Genomic DNA, 20,824 nt, shown 5'->3' with positions numbered 1-20,824 from the left:
TATCAAGATATAAAAATGTTTTAGAGTTTTATGACCCTGTTGTGTTTGCGGTTCATTTTTCTCCTCAGCTGTGAGTGGAATTAAATCATGTATAAGTTGGAACTTAATCTTTGGAAATGATCATTTTGGAACTATTCCTCTGTATTTACTGAATACAAGGAATAACATTCCAAGTTCCAGTTCAAGTTGTGCAGCCTGACTTGACTCAGTTTGGAGCTACAAATGAGTCACAACTTTCTGTCCGGGCTGGTTTGCTAAAGCTAAGAGGCTAATCTTTTCCACATTTTTGACTTCTCTTTAGACACTTTTTAATTCACAATTACCGTGATGGCACGATGTTACCTTTTTTTTTATGAAATTATATCACCACTGGGGAATCTTTTCTCGCTGACTGTGTTTGGACAGTCATGCAACCAGCAGGTTTTCAAGTGTAACACAGCCCACATGTTCACTATTGCAACAGTAGACGCCGCTGACTGCTGCACGATTTGGCAAGGAATCAAATTTGTCACTTTGTTTTTCTGCTGAAGTGTTGCTTTAATATTTTTGGCTGCCAAAATCGTGATCCTAAACAAAACTGTCCTCTCTCTCCGCAGGTCGAGCTCATAGCACATGAAGTCACAGCGAAGAATCTTTCCCCATTTTTTCCCGCAAGTCCTTATTTTTGTGAAGATTCAAAGGATCTTTAACCAGAGACATGTTTCTGTGCTCCATCACTTGCTGACAACCTAAAATAAAAAAGAGCAGAGAAGTTTGACCAGACCATTCCGCAGTCCCTTTGCTTAGCCCACTTTTTTTTTTTTTTTTTTTTTTTTTCGAAACCTGCTTTGTCTGCTCCTTTTGCCAATGCTACCACAAGCGTGATGGCTTGCTGCGCCCCGGGCTTGTTTGGACTCTCGACCGCAGAATCACCCTCCACTAGAACGCAGCAGCCACTAGAGTGAAAGATACAAAAAGACAGAGGGGAGGGGAGGGAGGGGGGGAAGCAAGGAGAGAGTCGGGAAACAAAGTCAGAGCGTTTCCACACCAGAGGAGGGATCATTCATCCTAGACGCGGAGGCATCCACCTGTCTCTCAGAGCAAGGGGGGGGCCCCCACCTGTTCCACCGGTCGCAGGGGGGACTCTGCATGGCCGCAAAGCCAACAAGGACTATGCAGCTAGGAATGGTGGCGCTGGCAATGGTCTTCCTCAGCTCCGTTGGTCAAGGCGATGCTCTGAAGCTATCAAAGACGAGAAGGCAGAGACGGGGTGAGTCCCGTTTTCCTCACTTTGTTTTCATCACTCCTTTTGTGTCTGTCCCTCACCGCCTTTTCCGACTGCCGCTTTACATTCCTGCGGTCCAGCTCGTAGTCTCGTAAAGATTTAACAACCGAGGGAAAAGATAACATTTTGTTTATTTCTCTTGTCATTCCTATTTGTTTTTCTTACGCTAAGGGTTACGCTGGGTTCACCGCTTCCCATGGCACTCGCGCGTGTGTGTTTCCAGATTCTTCTTCTTCTTAGTTTATGCAAAACTTTCATGCGTATTAAGCTTGTTTACAGAAAGAGAATTTGATGGATTCGCCTTAAACGCAGTCGCTCTGGCTCTGTGGGCACACGATGAAGTGACCTCTCTTCGTATAAGACTCCCATATGAGACTCATATAAGGTCAGCAGCAACACATGCGTTGTTCTGTCTGATCATAAACGTAGTGTTGCTTCATGCTGTCACTGTGAACACAGGAGGATTTGGGTCACTAGTACATTAGTGCCCAACTGCGTCACAGTCTTTGCCCCTCCAGATATGGAGGTTTACACTTCTGATTTCCATCTGAGCTCAGGTTGTGTTCCCCTCAAAGAAAGAGACGCAGCACAGAAGAGGAGCTTGTCTTCTTTCCTCTCATTCCTTCTCAATGAATTCAGCGTCACGCGGGGATCTAACTGAAACAATTACAGCTCACACACTACAATTCTGGGATTCCAGTGCTCCCACCCCTGGACTCCTCCTGTGTCGCATTAAAACCATTAGTATGGAGAGTGAATTTAATTGTTGCATTTCATGTGGATGTGACTCATGCTTGGCATGACCTGTTTAAAGGTGAATCACTGCGGCTTGTTTTATGACCAAACCTCATCTTTGGGAGGCATCGAAGCCGACTGCGAGCGGGTTTGTTTTCAGGGGTGATTTCGTGCCGATTGTGGTTCCACTTAAAACCAAGTGTTGTTTTACTGCCATCGAATTTAAAAAAGATCCAAGGTTTTTTTATTTTTATTCCACTTATATAGTTCACTGTTGACAATAAAAACAGTTCCATTTACTGTCGGGATGATAAACGTTTCTTTTCAACTTGCACCAAGTGATGTGTTATTAATATATTTACTGAGTCATAAATAATATCCCTGTTATTCAACAGGACAAGTTACATAATGCTTTAGATAATAAATATTATATTTAGTGAGATTCAAAAGGTTTTTTTGTATTATTGTTATTTTCAACAAGGTTTGCAGCGATCCATAGCAACGAGTTCTAACAATAAAATAATGGGTTGGTTGAGATAAATCCTTATGATAAGCCAAATAGTTTTCTGTGTTCCATACGGCTCATTTGGCAAGCGTCATCAAACATCTCACCTTACTTACTTTAATAGGGGAGCGCAGCTCACACTCCCTCCAGCGGTTCCACGGACTCAAAGGCTCGATGAGCCATGACCTGTGAGCCAGACATTTGGTTTTAGTTTGAAGGGGTCGGGGGTTTATAGTTTGAGTGACTCGCATCAGCTGTGTTTTGTACTGTATAAAATTGAGATCTCTCTATACTGGGACGTACAACATCAGGGCCAAGGGTCCTTTGAGGCCCTAGATCAAGTTTAGCTGCTTCTCTGTCAGTTAAAGACACATTTCAAAATCTGAGAATCCGAAGAAAACCGCACATCAGCACCGGCTAGTGCAATTGAGACTAGCCCCGCGTACACTGGGATTTGGACACACTGTGATTTGACTCGCAACTTTACACAGGGGCTTGTCTGTTGTGTTTGTCGATTTGTAGTGAGGTGTTTCTTTTAATAGCAGCTTGTTTACGGTCCAAACTAAGGTGTCTGTTTCCAGGTTTGGGTTGTGATGCTAATGTGGCATTGAGCATCTTTTTTGTTCATTGCAAGAACATTACATTCCAATGATATTGCAACACAACACGTTGGGCTTCAGCATATGAGCTACATCATTTTACATCCGTCTTTTTGTCGTTTTGAATCGACTAACTGATGATGCCAAAATACTAAAACCGTTTTTAGCCATAAAGAAGCTACATATCCCAATTCATGATGCACTTAAATTCATGAGTGAGATCATTTTTAGAATGATTTTTATTTCATGCCACATGCACTTCAGATATAAACAATATTTGGGTGTTTTTATTTGCATTTTTGGTTTGAAAAATAGTTCTTTTTATATATACATGTTGGGTTTCTTTATTGAATTGACGGATTGACAGCAGCAACTTTGAGGTACACAAGCTGAAATACCTTAATTTCACCACTGGAGGCGCCATTTTTGACATCGCAGTGGTTTATTCCAGTCATAATTCAAATCTATAATCCACTGCTACGAAGCAGACACGGTAAATTTGCCTGTAGTAACTCTGAAAGACAAGTTCATCGTCCATAAACGACTCGCATCCAGTGAGCGTAATATTGACTTAAGGGATTGAAGTCCTCTAAGGAACTTCGAGGCTGTGGCTCTGCAGGAAACACCAGCTTCTCCTCTTTAATTGACGCTTCATTCCTCCGACTAAATCCCTGACTGGCTCCTGCTCCGCTGTCCTCCCCAATCACCTCGTTTTCTTAGAATGAAAATCTGTTAAGGATCTCCAGCAAGCAGTTTGAAGTAAACATTGAGTAACTGTTCAAACAAAGATGTTTGGCCTGGCCCCCGGTAAGAGCTGCAAGCAGTAACCCTTGTCTGCCGCAGTGATAAAGTGCTGGCAGGTTTACGGCTGCATCTGTGGAGACACCATAATATTCAAGTTCTCTGTTGTTGTTCTCAAGATCACCATGTTGACAAGTGCCCCTCTTTTATAGCCCTTCATTAAACTTCATATCTGCCTGGAAACAATTGATATTTTTATGCTGTGATACACCACATCGCGGCCCATAACTTTGCTCTCCTTCTCTCTCTGCTGGTGTTTTTCCACAGTCAGTACCGAGGGTCCGCCATCTTGCCCCAAAGGCTGTGAAAGATGCTCGGAATACAACGGCTGCGTCAAATGTAAACCCAAACTCTTCATTTTCCTGGAGAGGAATGACATTCGTCAGATAGGCGTGTGTCTGGCGTCCTGTCCCATGGGCTACTTTGGCATGAGGAATCCGGAGGGGAACAACAGATGCACCCGTGAGTTTGTGTTTGTGTCAAAGCTTCCAGGAACTGACTGTTTCGTGCCAACCGTTACCAAAAAAAGTCACGAGTTTAATGAGGAAAATCTGTTTTGTTTTTTTCAAAAAAAGATAATTGTCCCCAAATTTATTTAACATGCATCCGAAGATGGTTAAAAGGACTCGCTGTGATGTTGTTTGTCAACATCTTCTGAAAAACTAAAATAAACTTCACCAAACAAACCAATAAACAAGAGCAGACCAATGAACTAAACAATCTAAGATGATCACTCATGCTCACGGCTTTTCAAACAAAGCCTCAGAGCAAGAGGTCGTCGGTTCAATTCCAGCTGCAGGCAGTGTTTATTTGTCAGGGGGTTTTCTTGTGTATATTTTTCTGGTTCCGGGCACATTGGCTTCCTCCCACACTCCTGGTAGGGTGATCCACCGACACTTATTGATGATCCAATTGCATATTAGACAATATTGTTCACCGCACATTTTTTAAATTGTCCTTACTCTAATGTATAAATCAAATACAACATCAATAAATAACAAAAACAAACATGAACAACATAAGCAACAACAAAAACATAAGTGTCGAGTTAACAATAAGAGTGCAAGTCGATCATATTAAAGTTATTGTTTGTAAGTCTTGCAAAAAAATATTTTGTAAGACGGAAGTGGTCACTTTTCGTAAGGACATATATAAATGCCATAATACAAAATGTATATTTTGTTGCTTCTAATCAAACTATTGGAAAAAAAAAACAAGTGCCAACATTTGTTTTCCAGTCTTAAACACACTGCAAGGAGGCAACATTTATTTGCATTTCATTTATTTTATTTACCATGTGACTTCACAGTGGCGGATATTATTTTTTATTTTATGTAGTGGTGATGTGTCCATGATTCATTCATTGGCCAGGAGATCATGTTTTTGTCCGCAGTCGTCTGCCTTTCAGCGTCAACAATCGAAACACTCACAGCAAAGTTGCATGAGTCATTCAGGGTGCTTATTAGTCCAGATTTATAGTCGATATTTTGGAAGTTTAAGTCAACTGGAATTAATAAACGAAAAGCATCTCAGGAATGAAAAGAATGACTTAAATGTTTTGACTAAAACTTGACAAAAATACGTTGAGTTTTCATTTGACTAAAACCAAACCTCGACTTCGACAAAAACATGACTGTCAAAAATGATATGTGAATGACTAAATGTGACTAAGACTAAGAGTTAACTTTGGCACAAGACCAAGGTTAAGGCTAAATTGAAAAATGGGTGACAAAATGTACACTATACAAACCCACCTTCCGTCCAAAAATTATGATATTATAATGTGTTGCCTCTCATTGTTGCACCACTAAGTATTCTCTCTCTGGTCTCTCTCAAAGCAGATCCCACAAAATATTACAGTTTCAATGACACACTTTAGTATTAGAGCAGGTCATATTTTAACATGTATTCATCTAGTTAATGCGTTTTAGCCTCAGTCAAAATCTAATTTCAAAATTTAAATTTTATTTTATTTTCCAAAACTGGCCTCCATTACTACATGTTTAATTCAAACGTCTGACTCTCTTCACCGATATCTTACGGTTCCTACATCAGGTGAGTGAAGAAGACGACCACTTTGGTTGTTGCTCAAGGAAGGAGTGAAGCACCTTCACGACTTGGTGGATGCTGACTTGGGCAGCCGCGGCCTCCACCCTCTTTTAGTGATTATGTTACTGCAGCGAGAAAAATGCAAACTATTCTTCCTGCCTGAAAGTCCACTCCTCGATTACATAATATCTGTCAGGTTTGAGAAATAATGTTGAATCCAGAGGTTACGTAAGACAGATAAAAGATTCAACCCCCGTGGTACCATGTTTTTCAGATGTTTATGTTTCAGACTCGGAAGGCCAACAACCCACCTTTCCCTGCTATTTTGAAATAGCTTTTGCGGCCTGGATTTATGCGAAATAACAACGAAAACAAACCAAACCAAAAACCTCTTAATGATAGAAGGAAGGATGAAACCCATTATCACGCACTCATCTGAATAAATACATCACAGACTCCCATGCTACTCACATTTGTCTTCATTTTGTGGCTGCGCATGTCAGTACCTTCAAATTTAGCTGTCAGGGCCTTAAAATGTGTAATTGGTCACAGAAGGGCCGAGCATCCTCACCGAGGCTTGTGTTCCTGGCCGCAAGCCAGAGCCCGGCTCATCCATGTGAGTGGTGTTTAAGCACGACGCCTGCATCCATGTGGATGGATGATTTTTTTAAGGCTGATCTTGGCCCCACCATCTGAAAAGCAGCATCATCTGGTTCTCCTTCCCGCATGTTTGTAATTATTTAAATTTGTTTGTTTGACTGGAGAGTCTGAGATGTCTGAAGTGTGCGGAAATGTGAGAGCCCCACTGAAGTACACACTTAATCTACTCACTTACACCGAAACAATCGAGCCAGTATGTGTTTAGTTGAAAGCCAGTTTCCAGCATCCTCATGCGCTCCTGAAAGTGACTGCTTTTCTTACTCCTCCTCTTCCCTTCTTGTCTTGCAGAGTGTAAAATAGAAAACTGTGAGGCCTGTTTCAATCGCAACTTTTGCACAAAATGTAAGGGAGGCATATATTCGCACAGGGGCCGGTGTTACGTCAGCTGCCCTCCAGGCCTGCGGTCCAAGAATGACACAATGGAGTGTATTGGTAAGTGAGCCTTGACCCTTGACATTCATGTGTGTCTAAAAGCAAACAAACACCGTCGTGGCATTGGTGGTCTGAGTCCACTAGATGGCACTCTCCGTTCAAAGTCTTCAGATTTTGAACAACCATTTCAATGAATCCTCACCTTGTTTTGAACCCAACAGCGCCACCTACTGAGCTCTCAAAATAAGGACACTGTTTCATGAAGCCCCATCAGCCATCATTTATTCTTTGTTTTTTTTAACATTGACCTAAATAACACTAAGAGACAACCAGGCACCATCATGTAGTGATGTATGAGTACACTCAGGCACATACACAAATAGACCCATAGTGGTGCTCTGCACCTCCACCTCTTCCCCTGCATGAGAAAAGAGCACTTTTTTTTAAATCCCTCTTTCAATTTTTAAGAAAAAAGTTACTCTCTCTCTCTCATCGATTCAGCCCAAATAATAACAAGGAATTTTTGGAATAGTTTTCGCAAGCATATCGAAGCAGCTTCAAACCAAAAATTGAAGATATTACATCCACATTTTCAGAAAGAAAAAGGAATCAGAATTTTATACATTTTCAAAAGCAGAAATAAAGATATTAATGGTAATAATTGACATTCAAGAACATATTTTATTTTATTTCAAGTTGATTCATTATTACTGGTGTTCTTATCCACATAACACAAATAAATACTAAATATATAAATACATATTGTACTGAAGGTAGGGTCTTCAGGCTAGATATTATTATTGAAATGTAATCGATGTAAATATGAAATGGGTTACATTTTTCCATGTATTGTAAAGGGTTTTCTCTCCACTTTACTTTTTTACAATTGCATGTTCCGTTGAATGACGCATCTCGAACCAGAGTGAAACAGCAAAGTCCCTTGGAGCACTGCCCACATGGGTTTTAAAGGAAGCATGAATTCTGCACCACTTCATTTCCTTCTTATTCCTCTACCTAGGAGAAAGAACTTTATGTGAAGAGTCTGAGTCCTAAAACTGTTTTGTGCTACTTTTTATTTATTTTCCATGTGATTCTGTTGCGCTGTTTCTGCCTCTTAGTTTCTCTTTCTAAGTGGAGATGAACAAATGAAGGTGCTTTAGGGTCTGTAACTGAAATCTCATGTGCTTACATGAGCGGGACCTTTGCCATCCACCTTTAAGAAAATGCGTACCCCAGAGTTTTCTGGATGATCATTCAGCATGATTCATCACATGAAACCTAATGTCCATTAAATAATGAGGTTCTTGCTGTATAAAAAGGCAATGAAAAAGTCATTTATGTCTCAAAGAAAGGAGCTGAAGAGATGACCTCAGCGCTTCATCTTGTAAATCAAATGTATCGTTCCGAACCTGAGAAGTTCTTCTCAAACGTTTCCAGGTCAGCGAGTTGGCGAGTGCGAACTCGGTGAGTGGAGCCAATGGAGTCCTTGCATGAAGAAGAATAAAACCTGTGGATTTAAAAAAGGCTCCCAGTCCAGGGTCCGCGTTCCCCTTCCGCAAGTCTCCGGCCTGGACTCCTTGTTGGCCTTCGCTTCCACTCACAACTGCACTGCGTCGACAGAGAGAAGAAAGTGCGTGGTGACCAAGACGCCCTGCTCGAGAGGTAAACACAAATACACCATCATGTCAGACCATTCATCTCTCCATCTTTCATCCCGAGGACGGAAAGGTTGATTAATCATCAAGCGCTTGGCGTGGAGTCGGTGTCTTTGTGACCCGCGGCAAATTGATTGGGTTTGGTTTGGCTTAGCTGATGGGAGGATACAGAGTCTCTTGACTTTCCAGCATGTAAACAATAAAGCCATTGGCGGTGCCAAGCCGATGACTGGCGAACATTACACGCCGCAGAGCTGGACAAGGATCAGAGCCAGGAGGAGTTATTTGTTCAGGGGGCCGTTGAAGCGTGAGGTTTATACAACCATGACATGTTTGCTTGGGCTCTTATCGTCCTCGCAGCAGGTTGCTATCCAGCAGGTTATTTTCATCAGTCAATGATCATCATTGACTCTCATAACAGCTTATTAGTCGCTCTTGGCTTCGGCCGCCGTGGATAAATGACAGATCCGGGAGATCAGTCCAGAGGCTGTTGGAGTGCGGCGGAGCGGCAAAAGTCCTGTTTTCATGCCTTTTTCTTTTTATGGAATCTTTTTTATAGGAAGTTTAGTGCTCAGCTCTCTTTGGGAGTAGGTTCAAAGGCCAAGTCAGACGTTTGGAGCGCTCGCCGCCAGCTTGAATTTGAGTAGTGAACACTATTGCGTTTGTTCTCATAGGAGTTGATTTGGAGGATTGTGTCAGAGACAACCAGCGGGGTTTTAGTTTAGAGGCAAGGTTCTGGAGGCCATGGATGTGGTAGAGCTCCAGAGGCTAGATGGATGAAGAGACGTTATCGGCTGGTCTTGGTGAGATGACAATGGTTATTATGGACTGTAGGTGAAAGGAACTAATGTAGGAACCAGCAACTTGGTGGCCTTTGTTGTTTCACCGAGACCACAAAGACCATGAGGTTCAGAGGCAGAGAACCGGACGCTACCAGTGTGTGTCACATCAACATTTCCAGAAGAGGTTTGCTACCTTCCTAACACAAAGCTCATGTATTTCCAGGCCGTCCTTATATCCATACCTACTCTACATCTATGAATCACCATTTTCTTGTCCCCAAAACCAAGCCTCATTCATAAACCCAGTGCACACATACTTCACCATCTTGGAAGAAAGAGTCTGGGAGCAGGAAACATACCACATGGCTTGTTGACAGAAGTGAAGCGTACTGTACTGTAGGACACGGCTGATGTGGGAGGGGTCACGGAGTGTGGCGTCACCATCCATGGGCAGAAGCTCAGACACTCAGCCCGACCTGCTGAGGTTACCTGATACTCGATCTGCCACCCTCTTGGGCTGGGAGGTGCCCATCCTGTGTCCACTCAACAACACTCTCAACCTCACCTATAAACATGTCAACCTCTTTCCTTCTGGCTTACCTTTCAACATTCGTTGCTGGCGTTACCCTGACCTCACATGGCTGCAATGTGGGCGGGGTTAGGCGCTTCCTCATGTGGATTCATTGTTATTTATGAATGGAAAAAGGCGTAGAGCATCCATTAACATTAGCATTCCCTTGTTGTGTTGACAATAAAGGACTTGCAAGTACAGTACTAGTTCAGCGTCTGAGCCCTTTAACAGTGTTTGTTTCTCGCCGTGACGAAAGTGAATGAGCGCACAAGATGGAAAAATAATTTTACACACAACTCAAGGCTACTTTTTCATTCAATATCAGTATACACAACAACTTTTTAAGCCAATGGATCAACTGTGCTTCACCCACATTACTAAGGGTCTGCCAAAGTGGTATTAAAATGACTGACATGTCTTCAAAAAAATTATCTCACCGGATCAGCGAGTCGTAAACAGTCGTTACCTTGCGAGTTTGAGACACATTGACGAGATTTAGAGGCTTGTTGACCACATTACAATCAGGTCGTGTGCAGATGTTGCAACATTCCTGCTTTAACAGGAGGGTGGGGGGCATGTTCTGTTCCGCTACATGTTTAATATTGCCAAAACGTTCCACGTATTTACGCTGCCATGTTTGATAAATGAAAAGCAAAATCACTCTCTCTGACAGGAACATCCTGGAAAAAAAATTCCGCCTTGAATTCAAAAGAATAATTAGAGATGAAATATTATAAACTGTCCTGTTAGAGTGGCGGGTTGGAAATGTGGTGCAAAGATGGGTTGCTGAACATCACTAGGTGTCTTTCGACGAGTCCAAGACGTCATGAAAAACATGGAGGCTCATAGTTTATGATGCGAAAACAGCTGTTGTGTTGGTAAACTTTCTTATGACGAGTCCTATATGGATGGTTTGGCTGGTAAAACTGCAATATATAACACCAGGGACAGATGCAGCACGGAGAAATAAACCTCCTTTCTGTTGCACATAGGTTCTCATGAGAAGGTTCAAGAGTTGTTGCATATTTAGTCTGAGTTGGGGAAATGTAGTCCACCTTTGTCCACCTATAAATGAAGAGTTAAAGTCCAATAAAGTAGTTGTAATTGACATGATGACAGTGAAATTTGAGGTGGAGTTTAGGCAGAAAGTTATCAAAAATATCACCACATATACCACAAACACTCAACTGGGGATGTGACCTGTCTCGACCAAATGTTTCCCCACCTGTGTCACGTTCCAAAATGAGTGACTTAAGGAAGGACTCTTGCAAGGGGTGACGCTTGCAGCATGTCATGGCGACTTCAGTTTCAATCTTACCAGGAATATGCCACTGACAGGGAACGTGATCATTTGAGCTCCTGTACGTACCAAGTGAGCTCCGTCCCAATTGGACACCTTCATTGTGAGAGTGTGTTGGAAGAAAAATGAAGTGGAAGACAGACTATTTGATCTTGCTAAGTATGCCTGCATACAATGGATCAAAAATATGAAAATATTATAATTGACATTTTCATGTAATAAGCATCTTCTTTGATTTTGAGATTCTTTTTTTGTCACACCATTGGTAAATACTGTGAAAACTCAGCCATGACACAAGTATTTGAGAGGCATATCATTTATCATGCATTAAATGTCGTGGTTTCAGAAGTGTGTACTGAACCAAGAGAAGCCCTTCGGGGTCACACAGCGCCCTTGGAGTAGCTTGCGGTTGCTAAAAGGTTGGTGACCGCTGAAATAGATATCATCCCGTGGCTATGTGTTTATTTATTCATATTTCTAATTTTTTATCAAGACAAAAAGACTAAAAAAAATCAAAGCTGTTAAAATACAGCGAGCACATCACAAAAAACGTCCGACAAAAACTGCAAAAATGGATGATTCAGAGGTTGTTGTCACCAAATTCTATCCAAGATTTTAGCAAAACAACACAAAAACACCTTAAGATGATGCATCGGACTTTAACGTTAAAATGTAACCGTGTCCTCTGTACCGGGCCTGTATTTACTTGCTACCAGATCGACACATGCAGCAGTGTGCAGCTCCACCGAACAGTTCGGGACGGGAGCGTTTGTCCTTCAGTACTCTTCACAACTGAGGAGGAATAAGGCTGTCATGGTGAGTCACAGTTGACAAAAACAGCTGAAAGCTTCCCGTACATACGCTGGGGAAATCACTGCTCACAAATCCTTCATCCTGCTTTTTGTGGCGATGGAATTTTCCCAATAACCCGAGTGTCCAGTCATGGCTCCAACTACTGGATATGCTATGACTTGAAAAGCAAAATTTGTCCTGCCACAACTACCAAACTCGTGATTGAGACTCATCCCTTTCTGATCTGGGTACCGTGTATTTTGAATGGGGACTTGTGCCCAAGCCAAACAAGGACTAGGATCCTTCCTCTCCTGGCACTGAGGTCCACCCAACTGACAAGCCTGCTTTCCCTGTGTCAGGTCTACTGTTTCCCAGGCTAAAAAAAGTTTCCTACACGATTATTCCAAAGCTAAATAGCAGAGGAGTCCATTACAGTCTTCCTCTGTTGGTGGTCGACTCAACTCCAAGACTTTATTTCGATCGCTATAATAAGGAAGCAGTGAGGAACAATAGTTTTTCTTCTTCATCTTTATACTGTAATTTTAGCCTTGCAAAATTCTGTTTTTGTTGTACTCAAGAAGTACAACCACCTTGTTTTTTTATGCACTTTCTACATAAACCATAGAATCATAACTGTTTGTTTGACAAGTCTGAAAATGCCAGTAGTCAAATAAACACAGACCTTGTGTTATGCAGGGAGGCAGACAAACACCGTGGCGCCATGTGTTCTAATGTTGTGAACTTACATGGCGAACACTGTCCAGTCTTTGGCTCGTGTTCGCTTGGTTTGTCATTTGTTCAGAGTTCCTAACCACATTGGTTCATAACAAACATCCTGCAGTCTAACAACAGCCCTCAGACACACAACTTCCTTGGAACAGTGCTTAAACAATCATCGGCCTGCTGGCGATATCATCCATTTCACCGCAGGATAAACATGGAGTGCATCATCAGTATCGCTGTCTTCCACTGTGTATTTTGCTGTGCTCATTATACCTCACGATGAGTGCTATATTTAGCTTAAGAAGATCACCACAGACTGCATATGTATCAATGAATACTCAGAGGATAAATGACCTTTTTTCCATCTAAAGTATGTTTGTCACAAGTGGTGCCAGATGTAGGATTCATGCTACTTATTGAATGTGGTAAAACATTGGCCTCTTGCTAGAGCAGGAAACGTGGGGCTCTTTAATCCAAGGTCAGTTTTTTTTTTTCCTAGAACAACAGAAACATTTATGACTGACAAGAAGTCTGCTGTTAATAAATCTAATTTCTAATTATTTCAAATCCAAGTATCGCTTTGTTTCCGGACTTAAATTTAATTGTTCATAAAAAAAAAAAAAGTAGTTAAATATGTTCTTGGACCAATCACTGCTTTTTAATCTCAATCCTCTCAAGGTCTTATATGTCAAAATGTGTTGAAGGATGGATATATATATATATATATATATAATTCGGACACGTTTTACGATAACTTTTAAAGGCAAACAAACTTGCAGAATGCCGCAACTTTTCTGTCAAAAGGAGAACTGAAAAACATTTCATTTGATTTGAGAGGTCGCAGTTTGGTGAGTCTCTTCAGACTTTGCTATGTCCGTGAAGTATTTACATATTGGCCGCTTGTAGTGGGATGAAAGTTTCCAGTCTGGATGTTTTCAAAGGTTTCAGTTTCAAGTGACACTCGGACCGGCAGGTGTTGCTAAGCGTCAGCTGCGCTAACAGCCTGCTGCTGAGGAACCAGTCTCACTTTCATGAGCCCAGAAAACTCTGTGCTCCGTCAAGTGCTGGAGCTTTAAATAGCTTTTTTTAATTTAATGCACTTCCCTGCACAACATTTTCACGTGCATTTGCAGCAGGATGCAAACTTTAAATGACAGATTGAAAGAATCTTCTCGCCAGACTGCTGCTTCACGGATGCTGCCCAGTTGGCAGCGAGTAGTGAGGAGCGGACACATCACAACCAGCAGGCCTTCATCAGTGTGCCGGCTGTCGCACATGATCAGTTGTAGTGATCGGCAATGACTGGTAGTGTTCAGCATTCACCGACTGATCGATCGGAGCATCCCTACATACGTATCATCGGACATTCATGATCTTTGTTGAAAACGTGGATAAAATGAATCGTAGAATCGTCGACATTCCATTGACTTGATACTTCGCTTAAACATGAATATCTTAATAAGATTTTACTCTAGTACGCTGTACGTAGAGACTTGTGTGGTGTTAGAACATATTGAACCCAGTTGAGCAGAAATTCCCCTTCTGTCCTTCTTCTGTCACCATGGTGACGCTACTAAACAACTGATTTTTCTACTTTTGGTCTCAGTCTGTTCAACTCTGTCCAGGAAAGGGGGCTAACATCAATACACCGGTGTCAAATATGTCTTTTTTGACTGTACTTTGTTGACCAATATGAGCCGTATGTCGACTGGCATGTTTTCCGAGCTGGAGTTTTTGTCAATATAAATGCTTCCTGTGTTGAAAAATCACTTTTCTGACCATTTGTTTGCAGTTGATTTTAATCATGTAAAAATCCAAGGAATCCACTTGGCTCTTCATTTGGAGGCATAAACATTTCATGTTCTTTTAAATAGTTATTTTGATGAGTCATGTCATAATGAAAAATGTTGTACATCTCCACGCAAAACTGCTGAATCCCGTTGCTACTATTGAACGATATGGTGTTTTAAGTATCCAACGATGGAAATAACCACTTGCTTCTGGCTTTAATAATGGATATTGATGTGCAACACTTTTGTCAGTAGTTGTTCAAAGAGGGGTCACGAGTTCAGGATGTGTTGAAGTGTAAGGGCTTCTTTGCTTATCTGGACCATCTTGTTTGTGAACTCAGTGGCACTGATATCACACATTAGTGTTTTTTATTTTTTGTATTTTGTTTCATGTTTTTTTTTTTTTTTATTATGTTTTTACCAAGTTTATCCAACATACCTTGTCTTTTTGGCTTGACAGCCAGTAGGTGCGTTCAGGCTGGGTCTTGCTTGTTATCAACAAACTTCTGTTCTTCTTTTTGAGCGAAGAAGAACAGTCGACATCTTTTTCGAATCACGCGTCCCGATCTCTTTGAGTTACACCGACACTGATCTGAAAAGATTTCACTTTTCGTCCAAAAATCCTCTCCTCTTTGTATCCAGCGTTTCTGCATACAGTCAGTACAAGAACAAGCGACTTGAACACTCCGACACATTTCGACGCTCCTTTCCAAAGAATCTGTTTTGTATTTCGATGCTCACTTTTATGTGCAAGTTTTCACACATTCGGGATGTCAATTGTTCCCAGTACAAACTGATTGGTAATGTTTTTTTTCTCTTTTTCAGATGGGAAAAACAAGAGAGATCGACAGGACGAACTGGGCGGCCGAGACAACCCGCGCAGTCGGAGCAAAGAGGGTGGTAAAGGAGGAGGGGGGGGAGGGAAGAGGAGGAAAGGTCAGAGCAGGAGCACGGCCGCTCCACTTATCACAGCCAGTTCTGTCACCTAAATCCTGGCTCCCACTGACGCTACACAAGAGGAAAGACAATGGAATTATGCTGCTGTGCATGGAGACAATGTGCAAAGACAACTGGAGAACTTAAGGAGGAATAATCGTCGATCACAGAGGAGCTGCTGAAGGTGGAACTTGGCTTCACCCGTGTGACTTTTTAACGTCGAGAACAGATTCAAAACGGATGAAAGGAGGGCACCTGTCTATTTAAATGTTTGTTCCACAACAGTCCTCACCCTCCTCTGCTCATGTGTTTAGTCTCAGACCCAGCAATGCTTTTGTGCGATCGGTGTGAAGTGAAGATCCTGGAAATTCAGATGTTGAAGTCGTGCTCAAATGCGTCTTTGCCACTTGGTAGCTTGGAAAACTAACTGTACAGAAACTCATGGATGTGAGACCTTGCATGCCGGTGTGCGCTAAAATCTGGCGACACGATGTCCATCTTATACTAGGTGACTTTTAAAAGGAAGTTCAACGCAAGGGGCCTTCAACAAACTTCACAGCAAGGTCGTAATGTTGGTGAACTGCCGCACACTTTCACTTTTGATGGTACCATCCTGCTCTGTGGTGTTACTTGTCACATTTCTGAGAAAACGTCTTGGTTAGCGCACAGCTCAGGACTCTCATTTGCATTTTTACTTGCAAATGTTAGGTGCTTGGCAAGGAAGGCACCTGCGCATGCCGCCAATAACAAATCGGAAACACCTGGTAGTTCGAATAGTTGGAGTAGATTTATGGCAGGACTTTCACTTTATGAAGATGAAGTTTTCCACCTCTGGCCATCCTGTCCAGCGTCAGGCTTGCTGTGTTGTAACGCTTCGCCTGAGCGAGCAGCAGTCGCCGATGGCATTGCCTTTGATGAGTTGCGCCCCCCCGCTGTTTTCCTGCAACGTCTCTCTCTGAGAAATATCAGTCATCGCTGAAGTCTGGCGAGGAAAAGATGAAGCTACAATTTTTCTATTTGACTTCGCCTCCACTGAAGCTGGGAAAGAACCACAGTTTTAGCGCCTCTAATCTGGTGCCCACCACATATCGAGATGCACATGGACCAACTTCAAATTACTTCAACTGAACTTTAGTTTAGTAAAATGGCGGTTTGATCAAATATAAGCATATGTTTATAACACTGTCAAAAATATTTAGATATCTGACAAGGCTGATGGGCCGGTGAGGCTTCATGAAACCTCATTTTCAGTCCCCACTAGATGGCACTCTGCTGTGAAATCTCTGGACTCCACAAGAGGACAGCGCCACCTACTGAGTCTGAAAGTGAGGACACTGTTTCGTGAAGCTTCAACAGCCCATCACTATCCGGAGGTCATGTCGTGAAGAAGTGAAGATGACTATCTCTCGCTACTTCTTTTGAATCAGACTATTAAAAAACATGAACATAGTACCAAAGTTTCCTTACAAAACAAGTTAAAAACATCTATATTGTGAACTTCAGCAGGATATAGGTTTCAATATTCTACAATAATCATTTAGTAGTTGGACTATCTTTTACAATTTTATACAACAGACAACTGGCCATCTGAAATCTGATCAGGGTCGCAAATGGTCCCCAAGCCCAACTTTTGACACCCCTGACCAACAAAGCTGAATATTAGTCAGATAAGAGTAGAATTATGGATTAAAAAGCAGAGCAAAGTATTATTTTTTTAAGAATCGATTTGATGCAACACCCTTGCTTTCAACTGACAAAACAAGTGTCAAGTTTCATGTCCTCCAAACTATTTTTTTTATGTGTGTGTTCTTGCATGATGGAAAGCACAGGCAGGCTGAAGAGACTCTCCACTCCGAGTCATGTAGTGTACGATGGACATCAGCTGCCCACGCATGGATCCAAATCACTCGGTGTCAGAAACTGGCTGGTAAAGGCTCATGGATCTGTCAAATACTCTATTAACTCCAAGTTACATATGATCCAGTCATCTGCTGCTCGTGTATGTTTGTAACATTATTTTGCACAGTCATGTTTACCTACTGCTCAACTGTCATCGCAATGTACACATGTATACTCTGCTTTGTGAGGTTCAGAAACAAAGTTTTGTTATACTCATGAGTATAGTTGCTTCCTCGAGGGTGGTTCATATGCCACACTCTGCACAACGGATTGTGACAATAAGAATATGTGACAAATGGGAAAGAATAAATAATAGCATTGTATGTTAATCTGTGGAAGAATAAATAAAGTTCAAATGAAACAGATTCAAACTTGGAATAATCGTGACTGGTTGAACTTCAAAGTATGAGACTTGCTTATTTGAACTAAGTTCAACAAAGGCAACCGCTTTGTTTGACAGATTTGTGTCGTGACCAGTTTTGCCAACTGAGTCATCTGAGATATCGCGCCGGCTCCGGTCCACTGGACCACTCAGATCCGGCTTTGTTCTTTTATCTGTCATTGTTCAACAACCACTGCGAACGTCCGATGCCACCACACGTTGTTGAGGATTTCTCGGGTGGTTCCTCATCATGAGTGATGGGTAGATGAGGTTTCACGACACAGTATCCTGATTTTCAGAGGCCACCAGAGGGCGCTGTTGGCTGTAGAACGTTTAGACTTGAACAACTAAGTCAAGGAAACCTTACATCATTTCTAAACCAAGAGCGCCATCTAGTGGCCTCTGGAAATCAGGGAACTGTTTCCGCAACCCTACTGTTTCATGATACCTGAGGGGGTAAGAGTTTGCCCAGCAGGGCCAGTATAGCAGTCTCTCTACTGCACTGTTGTGTGTAGCAGAGAGCAGAGCCAAAGGGCAAAGCTCTCCTGTGGTCATGAGCTGTGGGTCATGACTGAAAGAACAGGATCCCGGATCGTCTCCCTTAGAGATAGGGTGAGGAATTCCGTCACTCAGGAGAGACTCGGACTAGAGCCACTGCTTCTCTGCTTTGAAAGGAGGCCCCTGCACTCCTTCCTTTGGAGGTGTCTCAGGCAGGGCCAGCTGGGCGGAGACCGGGGGTCGACCCAGGACAAGGTGGAGGGATTATATCTCTTTACTGGCCTGGGAGCATCTTGGGATCCCCCAGTCGGAGTTGGTGGAGGTTAACTGCGAGAAGGACGTTTGGCAGCACCTCTCGAAGCTGCTGCCCTTGTGACCCGGCAATGGATAAGCAGTTGAGGATGGGTGGATTGTTGGATGGAAAACTCATCCACCCGTCACAACTCTTTATGTGGTATCTCCGTTTCTTGGTGACCCTGCCTCGGGTCTGCGAGTGACCATGTACTCCTTCCCTTTTCCTGGAATACGTGGACGGTTAATGCATAGTTTCAATTTAAGTCATTGACTCAAATGAGTAAAATGTTTCAACTTCAAAGAGTATGAAGGTTGAAAAATATAGGGCACAGAATTGCCACCGCTTTCAGACCTAATTTTTAAGTGTAAGAAAAAGAAAACAAAAGTCCGATGCCACAATTCAATATTGAAGTATTCATATTTTGTGCAGTACTTTATACTCTTGATACTTTTCCTTTTCGGTCCATCTGCCTGAAAAAACAGTTGGAACCGATCCATTGTGTTGCCAACCTCCTGCCCCCTTTTCATGAAATTCTTTTTTACAAAAAGCAAAACAAAAACAAAAAAACAAAAATACAATGATACATAAACTTATCACTGTGGTTTTGTCTTAACACAGCCTCTTAATGTATCAGGACACCCATTAATGCAACTTGTGTTTCTGCCATGTAAACACCCTGTAACATCCATAAAACAAATGTGGATTACTGCAACAGCAAAGTTCTTTCAGCGAACATGGTGGCACATTCGGCGTGTTTGCGTGAGTGGAGTAAAGCATTTTGAAGCAGTGAGCGCATGATTCGGCCGCTGACATGAGTGATTCAGCTCCGAGGGAGAAGCCAGTTGAGGATTTTCTGACACTCAGGTTTTGGTTCTTTTGATGGATCTGAGTGATTTTCCTGGCACGTCAGGTTGGAAAGAGAGCAAAGTGTGGACTGAGGGGCAGGCAGGGAGATTATGCACAAGCACGCAGAAACAGGACTTTCTTGGGATATTCCTCAACACTTGGCTGCGCTGTCAAACCCAAGAAACATTTTGTCTTTGCAAATATTAACCTGGAAGTTGCTGGAGCTGCTTATCTAATCGCGTTTGGCCGGACCAAATATTTATGGTTCTGTTCACCTCCCAAGTGCTTTCAGATTCGGAGCCAAGAGAAGACCACCTCAGCGCTGAGATGGAGCCGATAAGAGCAAGTGAGCAGGAGCGAAGTGCTGTATATATGGTGATGTGTCGCGGCTCGCGAGGCAGAGGCTGCGCGACGCCACTGGCCTGGCAGCTGAAAACAGCCGTTTCTAATTTCCAAGAGGTGGGCAGAAGCAGTGGTAAAGTATACAACATAAATTACACAGTCATTGCTCTTCCTGACCGTGAATTCTGACCCTGACTCGGCTGCGTGGGGTTTTCCTCAACTCCCACTCTCTTTGCACACGCCTGTTCCCCGCAGCGCTGAGAGGACCAAGAGCCCTGCTGTCTTCATAAGCCAACGCTTCAAGTGTAGAAAAACAAATATTTTACTAAACTTTTGATCGATTTAAAGGTGGTTTAAAAATGTATTTAGCTCCACAGCAGAGGCACAGTCATGACCACCGCAACCGAGACCAAGCTATTTGAAGGTCAAGACCAAGACAGTGCATATGCGGACTCTCAAACTGATCCAGGTCCAGGCAGGTTGGCGAATCAGTCACGTGTCAGCTGAAACAAGCAGCACAAGTCTTCAGACACATCGGTGTTTGGGTTACTTCCGGATAAGTTAGGGACCAAAACAAACACCTACTGTGGCCCTTTTGTGGATCAGTTCGAGACAAATAAAGAAGAATACGGTACAACAAAACTTTTACCAATGGCGACAGTTTTCTTCTTCTCACATGGAAATCCAGAGTAAAAATTCATTCAAGACTAAGACCTTGAAAAGGTGCTCTTGAGACCAAGACCGATCGAGTACTACAACCCTGCTTCATGGGTAAATTTCCATTTGGCACCAACACAGTCACTGGAGGAACCAAACTCATATTTATCCAGCAGCCTGGAAGTGACATCTTGTGCTGTCAATCCATCATATGAACAGTCTGATATCACTTTCCCCTTTTATCTATAGGAGCAAAAGGATCAAGGGACATGTGTTGCAGAGAACCCAAGTGCAAGTGGTAACCATTGAGCAAAGACACTTGACAACAAGAACACAAATGAATTTATTCATACACAAAATAAAAGAGGGCA

The 20,824-nt window shown here is 42.5% G+C and overlaps 1 protein-coding gene across 1 annotated transcript; it reads left to right on the top strand.

The window, feature by feature from the left end:
• The first annotated feature begins 1,010 nt into the window (after positions 1-1,010).
• On the top strand, positions 1,011-17,763 carry rspo1 (R-spondin 1). Its single transcript, XM_053881195.1, has 5 exons — positions 1,011-1,249; positions 4,172-4,366; positions 6,902-7,045; positions 8,423-8,647; positions 15,424-17,763. The coding sequence occupies exons 1-5, from the start codon at positions 1,129-1,131 to the stop codon at positions 15,585-15,587; spliced, it is 849 nt and encodes a 282-aa protein (XP_053737170.1). The 5' UTR covers positions 1,011-1,128; the 3' UTR covers positions 15,588-17,763.
• Positions 17,764-20,824: the final 3,061 nt, after the last annotated feature.

Source organism: Synchiropus splendidus, chromosome 12 (assembly GCF_027744825.2).
Source record: "Synchiropus splendidus isolate RoL2022-P1 chromosome 12, RoL_Sspl_1.0, whole genome shotgun sequence".
Classification (NCBI taxonomy): domain Eukaryota; kingdom Metazoa; phylum Chordata; class Actinopteri; order Syngnathiformes; family Callionymidae; genus Synchiropus; species Synchiropus splendidus.
The sequence above is the reverse complement of the archived record's forward strand: the minus strand, read 5'-3'. Positions and strand labels throughout refer to the sequence as shown.